At 38.5% G+C, this 24697-nt stretch overlaps 1 protein-coding gene across 5 annotated transcripts in view; it reads left to right on the top strand.

Moving 5' to 3' along the window:
* The window catches only part of LOC128696388 (uncharacterized), an 853106-nt gene that overhangs the window by 651830 nt on the left and 176579 nt on the right, over positions 1-24697 (top strand). For all 5 annotated transcript variants that reach the window (XR_011392932.1, XR_011392933.1, XM_070092516.1 and 2 more), the window contains 3 exons: positions 341-555; positions 19853-19977; positions 22680-22790. Coding sequence is in view for 3 of the 5 variants with exons in the window: in XM_070092516.1 (XP_069948617.1) it covers positions 341-555; positions 19853-19977; positions 22680-22790 (451 nt within the window). In the remaining 2 variants the exon portion in view is untranslated. The remainder of the gene's footprint in view (positions 1-340; positions 556-19852; positions 19978-22679; positions 22791-24697) is intronic.

Genomic DNA, 24697 nt, shown 5'->3' with positions numbered 1-24697 from the left:
TTTAGCATTTGTCTATTCTATCATTTTTTGTTCTTAATTGTACGTATAATAATATGAAAATTAACTACAGATACTAAAAATAAAATATATTTTTCTAAAACTATCACTCCAATTGAAGTACCATTTTTTATATTAAAGGTTATCTCATAGGATTTAAAAAAAAAATTGTCAGCAAAATATTTTGACAAATTACTGAATTCTTAATAAAGAAAGTTGACGTAAACCCATTAAGATCATCCTGTTGTTACCTAGAGTCTGGCCTTGAATTTAAAATTTTGTACTTACAAATCATCCTATGTTGTTATCTAATAAAGGTCTCATATTTATTTAACATCTACAGGGTATTGACAGTAGTGGAGATAGGCCCACTTAACATTCGACAGCTGTTACAAGTGAGTGACAGTGTGGTGAAGATATACTTGCAGCCTCTCCTGGATCATTCTGCAGTGACACTTGACAAAACTCTTGAAGTCACCCACGGCTCTCTTAATGATGTATTTGTGGTAGTCAACAATCTTGTGAAGGACATTGTCCAAAACATTGCTGAAGCTTATGGTACGTATGCATATTAACCAGAAATCCACACTTAGGAGAAGAATGTTAGGATGAGGTTTAGACCCATCCTTGGCCATTGTCCAAGATGTAGTATGTGGTATGCTTATATATACAAAGCTATACAAAGATGTATATAATATGCTTATATATATACGTATAATGTATACATATGCACAGCGATACACATGATTTCATACTGTATCATCTGTTGAACAGTTTAGGAGCTACATAAGAATAGGCTCTTTCTGCATTGAACCTTATAACTTCAAGTGTTTATGTATTTTTTTTTTTTAACAAGTTGGCCGTCTCCCACCGAGGTAGGGTGACCCTAAAAGAAAGAAAATCCCCAAAAAGAAAATACTTTCATCATCATTCAACACTTTCACTTCACTCACACATAATCACTGTTTTTGCAGAGGTGCTTAGAACACAACAGCTTAGAAGCATATATGTATAAAGATACACAACATATCCCTCCAAACTGCCAATATCCCGAACCCCTCCTTTAGAGTGCAGTCATTGTACTTCCCATTTCCAGGACTCAAGTCCGGTTACATAAAATAACCGGTTTCCCTGAATCCCTTCAATAAATATTACACTGCTCACACTCCAACAGATCGTCAGGTCCCAAATACCATTTGTCTCCATTCACTCCTATCTAACACGCTCATGCACGCTTGCTGGAAGTCCAAACCCCTTGCCCACAACACCTTATTTACCCCCTCCCTCCAACCTTTTCGAGGACGACCCCTACCCCGCCGTCCTTTCCCTACAGATTTATATGCTCTCCATGTCATTCTACTTTGATTCATTCTCTGTAAATGACCAAACCACCTCAACAAACCCTCTTCAGCCCTCTGACTAATGCTTTTATTAACTCCACACCTTCTCCTAATTTCCACACTCCGAATTTTCTGCATAATATTTACACCACACATTGCTCTAAGACAGGTCATCTCCACTGCCTCCAACTGCCTCCATGCTGCAGCATTTACAACCCAAGCTTCACACCCATATGAGAGTGTTGGTACTATTATACTTTCATACATTCCCTTCTTTGCCTCCATAGATAACATTTTTTGCCTCCACATATACCTCAATGCACCACTCACCTTTTTTTCTTCATCAGTTCTATGAATAACCTCATCCTTCATAAATCCATCCGCTGACATATCAACTCCCAAATATCTGAAAACATTCACTTCTTCCATCTCCTCCCCAATTTGATATCCAATTTTTCTTTATCTAAATCATTTGATACTCTCATCACCTTACTCTTTTCTGTGCTCACTTTCAACTTTCTACGGTTACACACATTCCCAAATTCATCCACTAACCTTTGCAATTTTTCTTTAGAATCTCCCATAAGCACAGTATCATCAGCAAAAAGTAACTGTGTCACTTCCCATTTTGTATTTAATTCCCCATAATTTAATCCCACCCCTCTCCTGAACACCCTAGCATTTACTTCTTTTACAGGCCCATCTATAAATATATTAAACCACCATGGTGACATTACACATCTCTGTCTAAGACCTACTTTTACCGGGAAGTAGTCTCCCTCTCCTGTACACACCCTAACCTGAGCCTCACTATCCTCATAAAAACTCTTTACAGCATTTAGTAACTTATCACCTATTCCATACACTTGCAGCATCTGCCACATTGCTCCCCTATCCACTCTATCATATGCCTTTTCTAAATCCATAAATGCAATAAAAACTTCCCTACCTTTATCTAAATACTGCTCACATATATGCTTCAATGTAAACACTTGATCTACACATCCCCTACCCAGTCTAAAACCTCCTTGCTCATCTGCAATTCTACATTCTGTCTTGCCTCTAATTCTTTCAATAATAACCCTACCATACACTTTTCCTGGTATACCCAGTAAACTTATTCCTCTATAATTTTTACAATCTCTTTGTCCCCCTTCCCTTTATATAAAGGGACTATACACGCTCTCTGCCAATCCCTAGGTACCTTCCCCTCTTTCATATGTTTATTAAATGAAAATACCAACCACTCCAACACTATGTTCCCCCCTGCTTTTAACATTTCTGTCATGATTCCGTCAGTTCCAGCTGCTTTATCCCCTTTCATTCTACGTAATGCCTCATGCACCTCCCCCACACTCACATCCTGCTCTTCTTCACTCCTAAAAGATGATATACCTCCCTGGCCAGTGCATGAAATTACCGCCTCCCTTTCTTCGTCGACATTTAAAAGTTCCTCAAAATATTCTCACCATCTACCCAAAACCTCCATCTCCCCATCTACTAACTCCCCTTCTGTTTTTAACTGATAAATCCATTTGTTCACTAGGCTTTCTTAACTTGTTTAACTCACTCCAAAATTTTTTTTTATTTTCATTAAAATTCCTTGACAGTACCTCTCCCACTCTATCATCAGCTCTCCTTATGCACTCTCTCACCACTCTCTTCACCTTTCTTTTACTCTCCATATACTCTACTCTTCTTATAACACTTCTGCTTTGTAGATACCTCTCATAAGCTACCTTTTTCTCTTTTATCACACCCTTTTCTTCATCATTCCACCAATCACTCATCTTTCCTCCTGCCCCCACCCTCCTATAACCACAAACTTCTGCCCCACATTTTAATACTGCATTTTTAAAACTATTCCAATCCTCTTCAACCCCCCCACTACTCATACCTGCACCAGCTCACCTTTCTGCCAATAGGTGCTTATATTTCACCCGAACTTCCTCCTCCCTTAGTTTATGCACTTTCACCTCCCGCTTACTTGTTGTTGCCATTTTCTTCTTATCCCATCTACCTCTTACTCTAACTATAGCTACAGCTAGATAATGATCCGATATATCAGTTGCCCCTCTATAAACGTGTACATCCTGGAGCCTACCCATCAACCTTTTATCCACCAATACATAATCTAACAAACTACTTTCATTATGTGCTACATCATACCTTGTATATTTATTTATCCTCTTTTTCACAAAATATGTATTACTTATTACCAAACCTCTTTCTACACATAGCTCAATTAAAGGCTCCCCATTTTCATTTACCCCTGGCACCCCAAATTTACCGACTACTCCCTCCACAACATTTTTTCCCACTCTAGCATTAAAATCCCCAACCACAAGTACTCTCACACTTGGTTCAAAACTCCCCACACAATTACTCAACATTTCCCAAAATCTCTCTCTCTCCTCTATACTTCTCTCTTCCCCAGATGCATAAACGCTTACTATAACCCACTTCTCACATCCAACGTTTATTTTACTCCACATAATCCTTGAATTAATACATTTATAGTCCCTCTTTTCCTGCCATAGCTTATCCTTCAACATTATAGCTACTCCTTCTTTAGCTCTAACTCTGTTAGAAACCCCTGACCTAATCCCATTTATTCCTCTCCACTGAAACTCACCCACCCCCTTCAGCTTTGTTTCACTTAAAGCCAGGATATCCAGCTTCTTCTCATTCATAACATCCACAATCATCTCTTTCTTATCATTCGCACAACATCCACGCACATTCAAACTTCCCACTTTGACAATTTTCTTCTTATTCTTTTTAGTAATTTTTACAGGAAAAGGGGTTACTAGCCCATTGTTCCTTTCATTTTAGTTGACTTTTACAACACGCATGGCTTACGGAGGAAAGATTCTTATTCCACTTCTTGTTCTTATTTATTTCCTCTTACCTCCATGGGGAAGTGGAACAGAATTCTTCCTCCGTAAGCTATGCGTGTTGTAAGAGACGACTAAAATGCCAGGAGTAAGAGGCTAGTAACTCTTTCTCCTGTATATATTACTAAATGTAAAAGGAGAAACTTTCGTTTTTCCTTATGGACCACCCCGCCTCGGTGGGATACGGCCGGTGTGTTGAAAGAAGAAAGAAGATATAATATAATAATATCTTTATTTCTACAAGTACATGTACAAGGTATACAGGCCTAGCTGACATTAATGACATACTGCTACAGTGGAACCTCTGGTCATGACCATAATTCATTCCAAAACTCTGGTTGTGGCCCAATTTGGTCATGACCCCAACCTAACTTCCCCATTGGATTGTGTGTAAATACAATTAATACATTCCAGACCCTTTTAGGTAGTAGGTTGGTAAACAGCATCCCCCCAGGGAGGTACTACCGTCCTGCCAAGTGAGTGTAAAACGAAAGCCTGTAATTGTTTTACATGATGGTAGGATTGCTGGTGTCCATTTTTCTGTCTCATGAACATGCAAGGTTTCAGGTACATCTTGCTACTTCTACTTACACTTAGGTCACATTGCACATACATGTACAAGCATATATATGCACACACCCCCTCTGGGTTTTCTTCTATTTTCTTACTAGTTCTTGTTCTTGTTTATTTCCTCTTGTCTCCTCTTGTCACGTAAGCTATGCGTGTTGTAAGAGGCAACTAAAATGCCAGGAGCAAGGGGCTAGTAACCCCTTCTCCTGTATAAATTACTAAATTTAAAAAGAGAAACTTTCATTTTTCTTTTTGGGCCACCCTGCCTCGGTGGGATACGGCCGGTTTGTTGAAAAAAAAAAAAGAGATATAATAATGTCTTTATTTCTACAAGTACATGTACAAGGCATACAGGCCTAGCTGACATTAATGACATACTACTAGAGTGGAACCTCTGGTCATGACCATAATTCATTCCAAAACTCTGGTTGTAGCCTGATTTGGTCGTGACCCCAACCTAACTTCCCCATTGGATTGTGTGTAAATACAATTAATACATTCCAGACCCTTTTAGGTAGTAGGTTGATAAACAGCAGCTGCCCAGGGAGGTACTACCATCCTGCCAAGTGAGTGTAAAACGAAAGCCTGTAATTGCTTTACATGATGGTAGGATTGCTGGTGTCCTTTTTTTGTTATATTGCCTACATATTTCTGTCATAATGTGGCTTTCCCATCTTGTGTTACTTAATGGTTGCACTGTCATTCTTGATACATGACAATTTAAAATCCTAATGGTGTGTTGAAGCTGAACAGTACATATGAAGATGTACTAGGATAAAGCCTGCTGTTCCTTCCAGGTAACTTTTGGCAGCATTATTAACAACCATATTTGAAGAGCTGTTGGATTGTGAGCATGGTAATATTTAGTGAAGGGATTCAGGAAAACCGGTTATTTTTATATAGCCAGACTTGAGTGCTGGAAATGGGAAGTACAATGCCTGCACTTTAACCCTTTCAGGGTCCGTCCCGTAGATCAACGGCTTTACGTTCAGGGTCCAAACCGTAATGAGCTCAGCTCACTCTGATAAACTGTGAGTGGTAAATTTGGGCCTAGATATGAGAGAATACATCGATGTGGTATGTGTGCACCACATAAAACAAATCCTGCAGCACACTGTGTATAATGAGAGAAAAAAACTGAGACCATGATTTTCGATTAAAACAGCGACTTTACAGTGTTTTTTCGTATGTTTTTTATAGTTGTATTTGTGATTTCTTGGTCTTATTTGATAGAATGGAAGACATATTACAGAAATAGAGATAATTTTGATTGGTGTTAGCACTGGAAATGGCTTGAAATTGAGCTCAAAGTGGCGGAAATGTTAAATTTTTGCCGATGTTCAAGAGTAAACAAACGACCTCACAAGTCTAATACACGCCAGCTGGTGGGTCTAATATACATTCACAAATGTGGTGATGATATTTATACAATTATTACAGTATTGCATAACAGTAAATCTATTTTATGGTGTGAATAAAAATTCATTATGTGAATAAAAAATCAAAATGGAATTTATTTGTAAAGCCTCAAAACATAACTAATGAACAGAGGAAATGTTAGTTTAGTGCCAGGAATACCTACATTGTTTATTCTGGACCCTATTTTGAAATTGGAATATTTTGAACTTTGTGTTAAATTGGCCAAATTACCAATTTCCGGTCACTTTATTTTGTAGTTGAAACAGTTGACTTGGCGATTTCTTGTGCTCAATCGATAGAATAGAAGTAATACTAGTGAAATAGCTGAGAATTTGGTCGACTGGAATAATGTAATTGGCCTAAAATGGGAGTCAAAGTCGGCAAAATCGCCGATTCGTAAATATCTCTGACACATCAAAATTCACGAGAGCATAATTTCGTCAATTTTCCATCAAATTTCGTACTTTTTGTTTTATTACATTCACAAAAAGATTCTCTACCATTTCATAAGAAAAAATAACAATTTTTTTTTTTTGAAAATTCTTGGACACTGGGGCACCACTTCAGATTTTGGCCTTGGACCCTGAAAGGGTTAAAGGAGGGGTTTGGGATATTGGCAGTTTGGAGGGATATGTTGTATAACTTTATACATATATGCTTCTAAACTGTTGTATTCTGAGCACCTCTGCAAAAACAGTGATTATGTATGAGTGAGATGAAAGTGTTGAATGATGATGAAAGTATTTTCTTTTTGGGGATTTTCTTTCTTTTTGGGTCACCCTGTCTCGGTGGGAGATGGCCGACTTGTTAAAAAAAAAAATTAAAGAAGTGACGTAAGAAGAGCAGAGTATATGGAGAGTAAAAGAAAGGTGAAGAGAGTGGTAATAGTGCAAAAGGAGGACAAATAATAGAGTGGGAGAGGCACTGTCAAGAAATTTTGGTGAGAATAAGAAAAAAATTGGAGTGAGATAAGTTAAGAAAGCCTAGGGAACAAATGGATTTATCAATTAAAAACAGAGTAGAGGAGTTAGTAGATGGGGAGCTGGAGGTATTGGGTAGATGGTGAGAATATTTTGAGGAACTTTTAAATGTTTTATTTTATTTATTTATTTATTTATTTATTTATTTTTAATTTGGACATGATACATAGATGTACAAAGAAATACAATGGTTAAGTGTACATGCCTAAAGCCCCTTGTATGCAAAGAATTATGGGCAGGCTTAAAATTAACTTAAGATTAACTAAGCAATGATATATTCAGTGGTAAAAATTACAGTAAACAAATAACAGTTAAGCACAAATGAGTATTTCAAAGACAGATCATATGGTCATTTGATGAGTTACTGTGCATTCAAGAAAATGGGGTATTCTATTAGGTAATGTAATAAAAAAAAAACAAAGTTTGATAGGGTCACAGATTATAATTTATGAGATACAGTTATGTAGTATTTATTTAGTTGTGGGTGAGTAAGTGGTTTTTAAGAAGAGACTTGAATTTATAAACAGACAGTGTTTGTTTTATGTTCACAGGTAGTGAATTCCAGATTTTTGGGCCTTTTATGTGCATTGAGTTTTTGCATAGTGTGAGATGGACACGAGAAATATTAAAGAGTGATCTGTGCCTTGTGTTATGGTCATGTGTTCTGTTGAGGTTTGTAAGGAGACGTTTGAAGGGAGGGTTTATATCCGAGTTAAGTGTTCTATGTATGTAGTAGGCTCAATAATAAGTATGGATGTTTTGTATGGTGAGTAGGTTTAGAGCTTTGAATATTGGTGGAGTGTGCTACCTGTAGTGGGAATTTGTTATCATTCTGACTGCATCCTTTTGTTGGGTAATTAATGGTCTGAGATGGTTTATTGTTGTTGAGCCTCATGCACAAATTCCATAGGTGAGATAGGGGTAAATAAGTGAGTGATATTGGGCCAGGAGGGCTGACTGTGGAACATAGTTTGAGCTTTGTGATAGGTGATCCCTTTATCATTATGTTAGTCCTTGTGGCTTAGCGCTTCTTTTTGATTATAATAATAATAATAATAATAATTTATCATTATGTTAAGAGGGACAACTGTAGCTCTGTTTCCAAACTGAATGAAGTAGGTTTTGTCAGTGTTGAGAGTAAGTTTGTTAGTCACCATCCAGGTAGATATTTTCAGTATTTACAGTATTGGCAAGCATGACTGGGCTTGGGTGAGAGAAGACGTATGTAGTGTCAACTTCAAATAGTGTGGGTTTGAGTAGTTGCGATGCATTTGGTAGGTTGTTTATGTAAATGAGAAAGAGAAGAGGGCCAAGAGTTTGTTTCATTTTTTTTTTTTCAGCAAGTCGGCCGTCTCCCACCATGGCAAGGTGACCCAAAAAGAAAGAAAATCCCCAAAAAGAAAATACCTTCATTATCATTCAACACTTTCACCTCACTCACACATAATCACTGTTTTTGCAGAGATGCCCAGAATACAACAGCTTAGAAGCATATACATATAAAGATACACAACATATACCTCCAAACCGCCAATATCCCGAACCCCTCCTTTAGAATGCAGGGATTGTACTTCCCATTTCCAGGACTCAAGTCCGGCTATATAAAAATAACCAGTTTCCCTGAATCCCTTCACTAAATATTACCCTGCTCACACTCCAACAGCTCATCAGGTCCCAAATACTATTCGTCTCCATTCACTCCTATCAAACACTCACGCATGCTTGCTGGAAGTCCAAGCCCCTCTCTCACAAAACCTCCTTTACCCCTTCCTTCCAACCTTTTTCAGGATGACCCCTACCCCGCCTTCCTTCCCCTACAGATTTATACGCTCTCCATGTCATTCTACTTTGATACATTCTCTCTAAATGACCAAAGCACCTCAACAACCCCTCTTCAGCCCTCTGACTAATACTTTTATTAACTCCACACCTTCTAATTTCCACACTCCAAATTTTCTGCATAATATTTACACCACACATTGCCCTTAGACAGGACATCTCCACTGCCTCCAACCTCCTCCTTGCTGCAGCATTTACAACCCAAGCTTCACACCCATATAAGAGTGTTGGTACTACTATACTTTCATACATTCCCTTCTTTGCCTCCATAGATAACGTTTTTTGTCTCCACATATACCTCAACGCACCACTCGCCTTTTTTCCCTCATCAATTCTATGATTAACCTCATCCTTCACAAATCCATCCGCTGACACGTCAACTCCCAAATATCTGAAAACATTCACTTCTTCCATACTCCTCCTCCCCAATTTGATGTCCAATTTTTCTTTATCTAAATCATTTGATGCTCTCATCACCTTACTCTTTTCTATGTTCTGTTGCTGAGGTATAACTTTAGGTAGTTGAGGGAGTGCGCTCTTATACCATAGTGTGACAATTTTATGTGGAGCAAATCATGGTCAACTGTATCAAAAGCTTTACGTAAATCAATGAAGATCATCAGTGGGACTTCTTTTTTCTCGAGTGCAGTGTATATTTGTGTAAGCATGTGTATAATAGCATCATTCGTATTGTTATTAGGCCTGAACCCAGACTGACAGGGGTTGAGTATGTTGTGGGAGATGAGGTAGGAATAGATTCGCTTTTGAATTAATTTTTCAAAGATTTTAGAGAGAGGGTGTAAGTTGGATATTGGTCTATTGTTATTCAAGTCTGTTTGGTCTCCTCCTTTATGTATCGGGGTGACCCCTCGCTATTTTGAGAACTGAGGAAAAGTAGAGGATTCGATGGATTTGTTAAAGAGTGTTGCAATGATTGGTGACAGCACTTGTGAAGCTTTTTTGTATATAAAGGGTGGTAAGGCATTTAAATCTCCTGTCTTGTTCTTTAGTGTCTTGATAATAAGGGAGACTTCTGTTGGGTTAGTCGGAGCTAGGAACAGTGTGTTCAGGTAGTTGCCAGTGAGGTAGTCATTGGGTGGGGTATTTGAGCTTGGGATTTTATCGGCAAGGTTTTTTCCTATGGTGGAGAAGAAAACATTTGAGTCTGTTTGCTGTTTTAGTTGGTGGGAGTTGGAGTTCATCTGGTTTTGTTAGTTCAATTGCACTATTTCTTGATATCTTTTTTGTTCCTAGAACTTCTGATAGGGTTTTCCAGGTCTTTTTTATATCACCTTTTAGGTTGGATAATCTGTTCTCATAATACAATTTTTTGCCCTTCTTATCAGGCTGGTTAGGATTGACGAATAACGTTTTGTTTGGTCTCCGGTTATGGGACCCATTCTGTACTGTTTTTTGTATAGGTGCTTTGTATTTATAGATTTGAGGATGCTGGGTGTTAGCCAGGGACTGTTCAGTCTCTTAGCTGTGATCTGTTTAGTTTTTTTAGAGCAGTGGATGTTATAGAGGTATTGGGTCTTTTTTAGAAAATTATTAATACATTCGTCAACATCTGTATAGATTTCTAGCTCAGTATGCCAGTCGATGTTTGTCATTGCTGTTGTTAAGTTATTAATGGCTGCCTCATTATGAAGTCTGAAAGTAACTTAGTAGTGTCTCAGGGTAATTTAACTAGATTGATTATGAGAAGGGTAGGATAGTGGTCTGTGGTATTATCTGTGATTATGCCTGATTTTAAAGGGGATATGGTGTTGGCCCAGATGTGGTCTAGTAGGGAAACAATAGTCTCTGTAATTCTTGTAGGTTTTGTTACTGTTGGTAGCAACATGCAGTTACTCATAGTGTTTGTGAATTCAGTAACGTGTGGGTCCTGGTCTTGCAGGAGATTTATATTGAAGTCACCTGAGAATAGTAAGTGATCTTTATTCATGTGTGCATCAGTTATCATACTTCCTAGGTTTTCACTAAAATGGCTAATGTTTGACTGTGGAACTCTGTAGATGTTTATCGCTGTGAGAGGTGTTTGGATTTGAATTTAGCTATTATATATTCCCCATGTTCACCCCTTGTGCATGTATTATTGATACATTCTAGTTGGTCTGAGTAGTACATAGCTGTGCTACCCTCTTGCTGATCTGGCCTACAGTTGTGTATGGCTGTGTAACCAGGAATGGCATAGACATCTGTAGTATCAGGCTTTAGCCAGGTTTCGGTGAGAGTAATGATGGACATATTGACATGTAGGGAATTTAGTAATGCTTTGAGGTCATCGAAATGTTTGCTTAAAGATCTGACACTGTAATTAAAGACAGTTATGTTGTTGTTGGCTCTGAGAAGTGCCTTTGATTGTTTTGCTGTGTAGTAATTACAGTTACTGTTTGATTCATTTAAGTCATTCAATAAGAGGTTGGTATCAGGATCAATGCTTGTAATCATAAGATTTATAGTGAATCTATAATTAGATTAATTATAAGACAAAGTGAATATGTATTCTAAAGCTAAAAAAATAGCACCTGAATTATTTTAACAAATGTAAATATATGAACTAAGGTAGGTCTTTAAAGCTAAAATAAAGGAGACAATATAAAAGGGACTAAAATAAGTTGTGGTGAACAAATAAAGTGGTGATGTTGATGAAAGGGAGGCAGTAATTTAATGCACTGGCCAGGGAAGTATAATATCTTTTAGGAGTGAAGAAGAGCAGGATGTGAGTGTGGGGGAGGTGTATGAGGCATTACGTAGAATGAAAGGGGGTAAAGCAGCTGGAACTGATGGGATCCTGACAGAAATGTTAAAAGCAAGGGGGGATATAGTGTTGGAGTGGTTGGTATTTTTGTTTAATAAATATAGAAAGTGAGCAAGGTACTTACGAATTGGCAGAGAGCGTGTATAATTGCTTTATGTAAAGGGAAGGGGGACAAGAGATTGTAAAAATTATAGGGGAATAAGTTTACTGAGTATACCAGGTAAAGTGTATGGTAGGGTTATTATTGAAAGAATTAGAGGTAAGATAGAGAGTGGGATTGCAGATGAGCAAGGAGACTTTAGAATGGGTAGGGGATGTGTAGATCAGGTGTTTACATTGAAGCATACATGTATATGTAGGTAGTAGGTTGGTAGACAGCAACCACCCAGGGAAGTACTACCATCCTGCCAGATGACTGTGAAACAAAAACCTGTAACTGTTTTGCATGATGGTAGGATTGCTGGTTTCTTTTTCTGTCTCATAAACACGCTAGATAACAGGGACATCTTGCTACTCCTACTTACACTTTGGTCACACTTCACAGACACGCACATGCATATATATATACATACATCTAGGTTTTTCTCCTTTTTCTAAATAGCTCTTGTTCTTCTTTATTTCTTCTATTGTCCATGGGGAAGTGGAAAAGAATCTTTCCTCCGTAAGCCATGCGTGTCGTATGAGGCGACTAAAATGCCGGGAGCAATGGGCTAGTAACCCCTTCTCCTGTAGACATTTACTAAAAAAGAGAAGAAGAAAAACTTTATAAAACTGGGATGCTTAAATGTGCGTGGATGTAGTGCGGATGACAAGAAACAGATGATTGCTGATGTTATGAATGAAAAGAAGTTGGATGTCCTGGCCCTAAGCGAAACAAAGCTGAAGGGGGTAGGAGAGTTTCAGTGGGGGGAAATAAATGGGATTAAATCTGGAGTATCTGAGAGAGTTACAGCAAAGGAAGGGGTAGCAGTAATGTTAAATGATCAGTTATGGAAGGAGAAAAGAGAATATGAATGTGTAAATTCAAGAATTATGTGGATTAAAGTAAAGGTTGGATGCGAGAAGTGGGTCATAATAAGCGTGTATGCACCTGGAGAAGAGAGGAATGCAGAGGAGAGAGAGAGATTTTGGGAGATGTTAAGTGAATGTATAGGAGCCTTTGAACCAAGTGAGAGAGTAATTGTGGTAGGGGACCTGAATGCTAAAGTAGGAGAAACTTTTAGAGAGGGTGTGGTAGGTAAGTTTGGGGTGCCAGGTGTAAATGATAATGGGAGCCCTTTGATTGAACTTTGTATAGAAAGGGGTTTAGTTATAGGTAATACATATTTTAAGAAAAAGAGGATAAATAAGTATACAAGATATGATGTAGGGCAAAATGACAGTAGTTTGTTGGATTATGTATTGGTAGATAAAAGACTGTTGAGTAGACTTCAGGATGTACATGTTTATAGAGGGGCCACAGATATATCAGATCACTTTCTAGTTGTAGCTACACTGAGAGTAAAAGGTAGATGGGATACAAGGAGAATAGAAGCATCAGGGAAGAGAGAGGTGAAGGTTTATAAACTAAAAGAGGAGGCAGTTAGGGTAAGATATAAACAGCTATTGGAGGATAGATGGGCTAATGAGAGCATAGGCAATGGGGTCGAAGAGGTATGGGGTAGGTTTAAAAATGTAGTGTTAGAGTGTTCAGCAGAAGTTTGTGGTTACAGGAAAGTGGGTGCAGGAGGGAAGAGGAGCGATTGGTGGAATGATGATGTAAAGAGAGTAGTAAGGGAGAAAAAGTTAGCATATGAGAAGTTTTTACAAAGTAGAAGTGATGCAAGGAGGGAAGAGTATATGGAGAAAAAGAGAGAGGTTAAGAGAGTGGTGAAGCAATGTAAAAAGAGAGCAAATGAGAGAGTGGGTGAGATGTTATCAACAAATTTTGTTGAAAATAAGGAAAAGTTTTGGAGTGAGATTAACAAGTTAAGAAAGCCTAGAGAACAAATGGATTTGTCAGTTAAAAATAGGAGAGGAGAGTTATTAAATGGAGAGTTAGAGGTATTGGGAAGATGGAGGGAATATTTTGAGGAATTGTTAAATGTTGATGAAGATAGGGAAGCTGTGATTTCGTGTATAGGGCAAGGAGGAATAACATCTTGTAGGAGTGAGGAAGAGCCAGTTGTGAGTGTGGGGGAAGTTTGTGAGGCAGTAGGTAAAATGAAAGGGGGTAAGGCAGCTGGGATTGATGGGATAAAGATAGAAATGTTAAAAGCAGGTTGGGATATAGTTTTGGAGTGGTTGGTGCAATTATTTAATAAATGTATGGAAGAGGGTAAGGTACCTAGGGATTGGCAGAGAGCATGCATAGTTCCTTTGTATAAAGGCAAAGGGGATAAAAGAGAGTGCAAAAATTATAGGGGGATAAGTCTGTTGAGTATACCTGGTAAAGTGTATGGTAGAGTTATAATTGAAAGAATTAAGAGTAAGACGGAAAATAGGATAGCAGATGAACAAGGAGGCTTTAGGAAAGGTAGGGGGTGTGTGGACCAGGTGTTTACAGTGAAACATATAAGTGAACAGTATTTAGATAAGGCTAAAGAGGTCTTTGTGGCATTTATGGATTTGGAAAAGGCGTATGACAGGGTGGATAGGGGGGCAATGTGGCAGATGTTGTAAGTGTATGGTGTAGGAGGTAGGTTACTGAAAGCAGTGAAGAGTTTTTACGAGGATAGTGAGGCTCAAGTTAGAGTATGTAGGAAAGAGGGAAATTTTTTCCCAGTAAAAGTAGGCCTTAGACAAGGATGTGTGATGTCACCGTGGTTGTTTAATATATTTATAGATGGGGTTGTAAGAGAAGTAAATGCGAGGGTCTTGGCAAGAGGCGTGGAGTTAAAAGATAAAGAATCACACACAAAGTGGGAGTTGTCACAGCTGCTCTTTGCTGATGACACTGTGCTCTTGGGAGATTCTGAAGAGAAGTTGCAGAGATTGGTGGATGAATTTGGTAGGGTGTGCAAAAGAAGAAAATTAAAGGTGAATACAGGAAAGAGTAAGGTTATGAGGATAACAAAAAGATTAGGTGATGAAAGATTGAATATCAGATTGGAGGGAGAGAGTATGGAGGAGGTGAACGTATTCAGATATTTGGGAGTGGACGTGTCAGCAGATGGGTCTATGAAAGATGAGGTGAATCATAGAATTGATGAGGGAAAAAGAGTGAGTGGTGCACTTAGGAGTCTGTGGAGACAAAGAACTTTGTCCTTGGAGGCAAAGAGGGGAATGTATGACAGTATAGTTTTACCAATGCTCTTATATGGGTGTGAAGCATGGGTGATGAATGTTGCAGCGAGGAGAAGGCTGGAGGCAGTGGAGATGTCATGTCTGAGGGCAATGTGTGGTGTGAATATAATGCAGAGAATTCGTAGTTTGGAAGTTAGGAGGAGGTGCGGGATTACCAAAACTGTTGTCCAGAGGGCTGAGGAAGGGTTGTTGAGGTGGTTCGGACATGTAGAGAGAATGGAGCGAAACAGAATGACTTCAAGAGTGTATCAGTCTGTAGTGGAAGGAAGGCGGGGTAGGGGTCGGCCTAGGAAAGGTTGGAGGGAGGGGGTAAAGGAGGTTTTGTGTGTGAGGGGCTTGGACTTCCAGCAGGCATGCGTGAGCGTGTTTGATAGGAGTGAATGGAGACAAATGGTTTTTAATACTTGACGTGCTGTTGGAGTGTGAGCAAAGTAACATTTATGAAGGGATTCAGGGAAACCAGCAGGCCGGACTTGAGTCCTGGAGATGGGAAGTACAGTGCCTGCACTCTGAAGGAGGGGTGTTAATGTTGCAGTTTAAAAACTGTAGTGTAAAGCACCCTTCTGGCAAGACAGTGATGGAGTGAATGATGGTGAAAGTTTTTCTTTTTCGGGCCACCCTGCCTTGGTGGGAATCGGCCAGTGTGATAAAAAAAAAAAAAAATAATAATGTATATGTGAACAGTGTTTAGATAAAGGTAGGGAAATTTTCATTGCATTTATGGATTTAGAAAAGGCATATGGTAGAGTGGATAGGCGAGCAATGTGACATGTTGCATGTGTATGGAATAGGTAGTAAGTTACTAAATGCTGTAAAGAGTCTTTATGAGGATAGTGAGGCTCAGGTTAGGGTGTGTAGTAATAGGTCATAGACAGGGATGTGTAATGTCATCATGGTTATTTTACATATTTGTGGATGGGGTTGTAAAAGTAAATGCTTGGGTGTTAGGGAGAGGGGTGGGATTAAATTATGGGGAATCAAATACAAAATGGGAGTTGACACAGTTACTTTTTGCTGACGATATTGTGCTTTTGGGGAATTCTAAACAAAAGTTGCAATGGGTAGTGGACGACTTTGGGAGGGTGTGTAAATGTAGAAAGTTGAAAGTGAATATAGATAAGAGTAAGGTGATGAGGGTATCAAACAATATAGATAAAGAAAAATTGGATATCATATTGGAGGGAGTATGGAAGAAGTGAATGTTTTTAGATATTTGAGAGTTGACTTGTCAGCAGATGGGTTTATGAAGGATGAGGTAAACTATAGAATTGATGAATGAAAAAAGGTGAGTGGTGTGTTGAGGTATCTGTGGAGACAAAGAACGTTATCCATGGGGGCAAAGATGGGATTATATGAGAGTATTGTGGTACTATCATTCTTATATGGGTGTGAAGCATGGGTTGTAAATGCTGCAGCAAGGCTGGAGGCAGTGATGTCATGTCTAAAAGCAATGTGTGGTGTAAATATTATACAAAGAATTCGGAGCGTGGAAATTAGGAGGAGGTGTGGAGTTACTAAAAGTATTAGTCAAAGGGCTGAAGAGGGACTGTTGAGGTGGTTTGGTCATTTAGAGATAATGAAACAAAATAGAATGACATGAAGAGCTTATAAATCTATTGGGGAAGGATGGCAGAGTAGGGGTTTTCCCTGAAAAGGCGGGAGGGAGGGGGTAAAGGAGGTTTTGTGAGTGAGGGGCTTGGACTTCCAGCATGCTTGTTAGGAGTGAATAGAGACAAATGGTTTTTTGGACCTGACGAGCTGTTGGAGTGTGAGCAGGGTAATATTTTGTGAAGGGATTCGGGGATACTGGTTAGCCAGACTTGAGTCCTGGAAATGGGAGGTTAGGATATTGGCAGTTTGGAGGGACATCTAAACTGTCGTATCTGAGCACCTCTGCAAAGACAGTGATTATGTATGAGTGATGGTGAAAGTGTTGAATGATGATGAAAGTTTTTTTTTTTTTTTTTTTTTTTTTTTTTTTTTTTTTTTTTTTTTTTTTTTTTTTTTTTTTTTTTTTTTGGTCACCCTGCGTTGGTGGGAAACGGCTGACATGTTAAAAAATAATTAAAGATTATACACTACAAGGAATAACAGTATTCATGGTTTAATATTCAGTAAACTTTGTACACCATTTTCTTTTCCTGTAGCGTCCATTATCATAGCCTTACCCTGCTCACGCTCCAACAGCTTGTCAGGTCCCAAAAACCATCCATCTCCATTCATTTCTGTCACTCTCAAACGTGCTCGCTAGAAAACCAAGCACCTTGCCCACAAAACCTCCTTTACCCCCTCCCAACCTTTTTGGGGACAACCCCTACCCCACCTTTCCTTCCTCCAAGTCTTTCTAATTTGTTCCATTCTCTCTAAATGACCAAACCATCTCAACAGCCCCCTCTTCAGCCCTCTGAGTAATGCTTTTAGTAACTCCACACCTCCTAATTTCCATAGTACAAATACCCTGCATAATATTTACACCACACATTGCTCTTAGACACGACGGCTCCACTGCCTCCAGCCGCCTCCTCACTGCAGCATTTACAACCTATACTTCACACCCATATGAGAGTGTTGGTACCACAATGCTCTCGTACATCCCTTTCTTTTCCTCCGTGAATAACATTCTTTGTCTCCACAGATACCTCAATACACCACTCAACTTTTTTCCTTCATCAGTTCTGTGGTTTACCTCATCCTTCATAAAAGCATCCACTGACAAGTCGACTCCCAAATATCTGAAAACATTAAGGAGGATTAAGGATTAAGAATTTTATTTCTTTGCATAATTTACAATGTGTAATTACAGTTTTGATGTGCTAAGTGCAAAGAAAGCCACTATCATGCCAGGGCATTTTGGGCAGACTAAACCTAATGCTTAACAGAGTACTTAATGCTAGGCATATATAACATAGCTGATTTGAATTGAACATCATTTTTCATAATTCAACAGAGGTAGTGGTTTAACAGTAATTGAAATTATAGTTGAGATGAACTGATTAACAGGTTGCAGTATTATATTTTGGCACATTTAACCCCTTGAAGGTCCATGCTGTAGATCTGCAGCTTTACATTGAGGGTCCAAACTGTAGATCTACGTCATGAGCTCAGCTCACTCTGATAAGCTGTGAGCTGTAAATTTTGGCCTTGATATGAGAGAATACATCTATGTGGTATGTGTGCACCACATAACAAATCCTGCAGCACATAGTGCATAATGAGAGAAAAAAAATGAAACCGTAATTTTCGATTAAAACAGCGACATTGCAATGTTTTTTCGTATGCTTTTTATAGTTGTATTTGCGATTTCTTGGTCTCATTTGATAGAATGGAAGACATATTACAGAAATAGAGATGATTTTGATTGGTTTTAGTACTAGAAATGGCTTGAAACTGAGCTCAAATTAGCGGAAATGATAAATTTTTGCCGATGTTCAAGAGTAAACAAACGACCTCACACGTCTAATACACACCTGCTGGTGGGTCTAAAATACATTCACAAATGTGCTGATATTATTTACACAATTATTACAATATTGCATAACAGTAAATCTTCTATTTTTTGGTTTGAATAAAAATTCATTATGTGAATAAAAAATCAAAATGGAATTCATTAGTAAAGCCTGAAAACGTAACTAATGAACAGAGGAAATGTTAGTTTAGTGCCAGGAATGCCTGCATTGTTTATTCTGGACCCTATTTTGAAATTGGAGTATTTTGAACTTTGCATTAAATTGGCCAAATTACCTATTTCCGATCACTTCATTTTGTAGTTGAAACAGTTGACTTGGTGAATTTTTGTGTTCAATCGATAGAATAGAAGTAATACTAGTGAAATAGCTAAGAATTTGGTCGACTGGAATAAGGTAATTGGCCTAAAATGGGAGTCAAAGTCCGCAAAATCGCCTAGAGCATAATTTCGTCAATTTTCCATCAAATTTTGTACTTTTTGTTTTATTACCCTCAGAAAAAGATTCTCTACTATTTCATAAGAAAAAATAACAAAATTATTTTTTGAAAATTCTTGGACACTGGTGCACCCTTTGAAATTTGGCCTCTGGACCCAGAAAGGGTTAACATAATGAGATTGGAACCATTTTAATATTGAAATAATCTTAAAATATTTAGGAATTTTTGAGTTTGTGGTGATAATATATAGTATTTGTGTGGTTAATTTTGGGAGGTGAGGTGATTTCTAAGCAGAGCCTTGAATTGTCCCTCCAATGTGATATCCAATTTTTCTTTATCTAAATCATTTGATACTCTCATCACCTTACTCTTATCTATATTCACTTTCAACTTTCTACCTTTACACACCTTCCCAAACTTGTCCACTAACCTTTGCAATTTTTCTTTAGAATCCCCCAAAAGCACAGTATCATCAGGAATCCCCCAAAAGCACAGTATCATCAGGAAAAAAGTAACTGTGTCAATTACCATTTTGTATTTGATTCCTCATAATTTAATCCCACCTCTCTCCTCAACACCCTAGCATTTACTTTTACAACCCCATCTATAAATATGTTAAACAACCATGGAGACATTACACATCTCTGTCTAAGACCTACTTTTTCTGGGAAGTAGTCTCTCTTTCTTCTACACACCCTAACCTGAGCCTCACTATCCTCATAGAAACTCTGTACAGTGTTTAGTAACTTACTACCTATTCCATACACTTGCTACATCTGCCACATTGCTCCCCTATCCACTCTATCAAAATTTACTCATTTGTTGTCATTATCTGTCTGCATTTTTGCATATTTGTAGACCTGCTTGAAGATGAGGTGAGTGAGGCAGTGGAGACACTGGAGGAAGTAGTCAGCAAGACTTTGAGACCCCCACTACTATGTGTCCAGGCCACACTGAATGCTCTTACCACCAATGATGACCAGGTTTGATTTATTCTCATCTCTTGTCAGTTGATGTTATCATATTTGCATTATTTAATCCTCAGCTGGATGAAGTGGTAAAGTTAGTTTCAAATATCACAAGAGATTAATTAATTCATATTTAAAAATTGATCACTATGAATCTTCAGTTTGGTAAATATCCAAATTTGCAATCTCATAAATTATAAAACTTGAAAATATAGTGTATATGTATGTCCTAAGTACATACTAGATTGGTAGAGGGCAACCACCCAGGGCAGTACTACTGTCCTACCAGTTGAATGTGAAATGGAAACCAGTAATTGTTTTACATGATGGTAGGATTGCTGGTGTCTCTTTTTTCTCTGTCTCAAACATGCATGGTACCAGGTACATCTTGCTACTCCTACTTACACTTAAGTCACACATGCATGTACATGCATATATATACATACCCACCTTGGTTTTCCTCTATTTTCTTAACTGTTCTTGTTCTTTATTTTCTTTCATCTCCATGGGGAAGTGGAACAGAATTCTTCCTCCATAAGCCATGCATGTCGTAAGAGGTGACTAATGTGCCAAGAACAAGGGGCTATTAATGCTTTCTGTATGCATTTCTAAATTTAAGAGAGAAGCTAGCATTTTTCTTGTTAGGTCACTCTGCCTCAGTGGGATATGGCCAGTTTGATGAAAAAAAATGTTTATGTGTGTTTATATACATATATATTTATAGAGTTGTAAAAGAAGTAAATGCTAAGGAGTTGGAGAGAGGTGTGGGATTAAATTATGGGGAATCAAATATAAATTGGGAGTTGACAGTTATTTCTGCTGATGATACTGTGCTTTTGGTAGATTCTAAAGAGAAGTTACAAAGGTTAGTGGATGAGTTTGGGAGGGTGTGTAAAGAAAGAAAGTTGAAAGTGAACATACATCAGAGTAAGGTGATGGGGGTATCGAGTGAGTTAGGTAAAGAAAAATTAGATATCACATTGGAGGGAGGGAGTATGGAAAAAGTGAATATATTCAGATATTTGGGAGTTGACTTGTCAGCAGATGGGTTTATGAAGAATGAGGTTAACCACAGAATTGATGAAGGAAAAAAGGTGAGTGGTACATTGAGGTGTCTGTGTAGAGAAAAAACGTTATCCTTGGAGGCAAAGAAGGGAATGTATGAGAGTTTATTGGTACCAACACACCTATATGGGTGTGAAGCATGGGTTGTAAATGCCTCAGCGAGGAGGTAGTGGAGATGTCCTGTCTAAGGGCAATGTGTGGTGTAAATATTATGCAGAGAATTCAGAGTGTGGAAATTAGGAGGAGGTGTGGAGTTACTAAAAGTATTATTCAGAGGGCTGAAGAGGGGTTATTGAGGTGGTTTGGTCATTTAAAGAAATTGGAGCAAAATAGGTTGACTTGAAGGGTATATAAATCTGTAGTAGAGGGGAGGAGAGGTAGAGGTTGTCCTAGGAAAGGATGGAGGGAGGAGGTAAAAGAGGTTTTGTGTGCATTGGGTCTGAACATGCAGCAAGCATGTGTGAGCGTGTTAGATAGGAGTGAATGGAGACGAATGGGTTTTGGGACCTGATGCACTCTTGAAGTGTTAGTAGGGTAATATTTTGTGAAGGGATTCAGGGAAACCAGTTAGCTGGACTTGAATCCTGGAGGTGGGAAGTGCAATGCCTGCACTTTAAAGAAGGGGTTTGGGATATTGGCTGTTTGGAGTGACATCTAAACTGTCATATTTAGGCTCCTCTGCAAAGACATTGATATTGTGTGAATGATGGTGAAAGTGTTTCTTTTTTGGGTCACCCCTGCCTCAGTAGGAGATGGCCGATGTTTGAAAAAAATATGTTTACGTACATATTTTTTTTTAACAAACCGGCCATATCCTACCGAGGCAGGGTGGCCCAAAAAAGAAAAACAAAAGTTTTTCTTTTTAAATTTTGCAATTTATACAGAAGAAGGGGGTTACTAGCACATTGCTCCCGGCATTTTAGTCGCCTCTTACATATATATTTGTCTTTCTTTCTTTTTTTCAACACACCTGCCGTATCCCGCCGAGGCAGGGTGGCACAAAAGGAAAAACAAAAGTTTCTCCTTTTACATTTAGTAATATATGTATATACAGAAGAAGGGGTTACTAACCCCTTGTTCCAGGCATTTTTGTCACCTCTTACGACACGCATGACTTTCTGAGGAAGAATTCTGTTCCACTCCCCCATGGAGAATATATATTTATATACATATTTTTTTTCAACATGTCAGCCATCTCCCACCGAGGTAGGGTGACCCAAGAAAGACACGCTTTCACCATCATTCAACACTTTCACCATCATTCACACATAATCATTGTCTTTGCAGAGGCGCTCAGATAAGACAGTTCAGATGTCACTCCAAATAGCTAATATCCCAAACCCCTTCTTTAAAGTGCAGGCATTGTACTTCCCACCCCCAGGACTCGAGTCCAGCTAACTGGTTTCACTGAATCCCTTCACAAAATATTACCCTGCTCGCACTCCAACAGCTCTCCAGGTCCCAAAACCCATTCCTCTCCATTCACTCCTATCTAATATGCTCACACACATGTCTGCTGTATGTCTAAGCCCCTTGCACACAAAACCTCTTTTACCCCCTCCCTCCATCCTTTCCTAAGATGACCCCTACCATACTTATAAACTGATTATTATGCAGTGTTTGAAGATACTGATATGAGGCTCATCTTGCAGAGCCTTTACACCCTAGCATCACGGGTGATGGGCGAGGTGCAGCTGCGTGTGGGGCGCCATCAGGGCATCTTTGGCTTCCTCCTGAACCATCTTCTTACTGGAACTGAGAAGGTAAGTCACTAAACCTCTGTTATACTTCTGTATCCAGGATTATGTAACTTGGTTGGATACCTGTATTCAGGGCCTGCCTTAAGCTAATTTTACCGATTGCTCCCAATTGGGTCCCACGCCTTAGGAGGCCCCGCGCTAGAGTGTAATCTAATCTCGGCTTGTCAAATACACACAACATGAAGTAATAAAAAAAGGGGCATCTGGTGAAAGAAGTTTTTCCAAGTTGAAATTGATCAAAACTTACTTGAGATCATCAATTCAGCAAGAACATTTGAACAGTTTGGTGATTATGTCCATTGAATCTGAAATTAGCAGGAGTTTAACCCTTAAACGGTCCAAATAGATCGACGTTCAAATCCGTAGTGCTCCAAAAGTAGATCTATTTTTTTTTTTACATATTTTCAAATATAACAAAAAAAAAGTAGATAAAAGTTTTTTTTACACATTTTCAAATGTAAAAAAAAAAAAGATGATGTACATTTTTTTACATACTTTCAAATGTTGAAAAAACGTATATATACGTTTGGACCGTTCAAGGATTAAACTTCAACAAAATTCTAAAAGACTTTTCGGAGAGAAAAAAAGCAAGCAAAATAAATTTCTCTTAACAAAAGGCAATAATATTATGACTCATTTATAGTTAATGAATGTTAAGTGATTTTTAGAAGTCAAAAAATGATAATTTGTTTCCAGTAGTGCACTTAAATTCTGATTTGTTTTCCTGAACAAAAATAAATTAATATTTTTAATAAATCATTTCACAATCGCTAAAGCAAGTGGTATTGTGACTATGTACTTTTCAGAGGTGATATACAAATTTTCTTTGTTACTTGTAGGCTTACATGTACGCAATTTTATATTAACCCCTAAACAGTCCAAACGTATATACGTATACGTTCTTATGCGTAGCGCCCCAAACATATACATATACGTTTTAATTTTCCTACCTCCAAATTTGGCACGATTGGCCTGAGATGCCTGGTCAGCATAGAATGGGTCTTAACACTCGGTGTGTGCAGTATTAAAAAAATCTGGGACCACTTAGTACCTTGTGGGAGCGCCAGTTAAATTGAGCCCCAGCTAGAGCAAACAGTGTGGCAAATACCAAGGATTCACTGATGTAATGTCATATTAACACTCCCCTTTTAAGAGGAAAGTGATGTTAACCCCAAGTTTAGGGTCTGTCTATCTGTTTATCTATGTCTCTGTCTATCTGTCTCTGTCTCTGTCTCTGTCTGTCTCTGTCTATCTGTCTGTCTCTACCTTTGTCTGTCTCTTTCAATCTGTCTCTGTCTATCTCTGTCTCACAGGTACACATAAATACAAGTATATGTAGTATAAATTACCTTGGATAACCCAAAAAATCCAGACAAAGTGCTATACTCTGCTTGAAGATGTGAGTAAAGGTGATGACGCAGCCTTGTGGCTCTCTCTGAGACAGAGAGCTAGACGGATAGACAGATAGACAGGGAGCTTGACAGACAGAAATGTTTGTGTACCAGCGAAAACAAAGGGAGGGCGATGCTCATCAAATGACACCTCTAATCTTTTCTTATCAGCTGCACCCTCCCCACCCCCCTGTATGCTCATCAAACGTCAGCTCTTATCAGATGTTATCTCATCTTATCACGTCACTGTCAGGGGTGGACTTCGCTTTTCATGCTTCAAGGGAACTTATTATTACCTATTATTATTATTACGTACAGTAGGGCCCCGCTTTACGGCGTTTCGCTTTACGGTGTTCCACTAATATGGTCATTTCAAATTATGACCAAAACTCACTATACGGCTCCCCCCACCTGACTTTCTAATACGGTCACCGCACCCCACCCGGTTTGTTTACATTCTCTGTGAGATCCAAGCACTGTCTCTCCATTATGTCTGGAAACAACAAAATTTCATATGTT

The sequence above is a fragment of the Cherax quadricarinatus genome, chromosome 39 (genome assembly GCF_038502225.1).
Source record: "Cherax quadricarinatus isolate ZL_2023a chromosome 39, ASM3850222v1, whole genome shotgun sequence".
Taxonomy (NCBI): Eukaryota; Metazoa; Arthropoda; class Malacostraca; order Decapoda; family Parastacidae; genus Cherax; species Cherax quadricarinatus.
The sequence above is the reverse complement of the archived record's forward strand: the minus strand, read 5'-3'. Positions and strand labels throughout refer to the sequence as shown.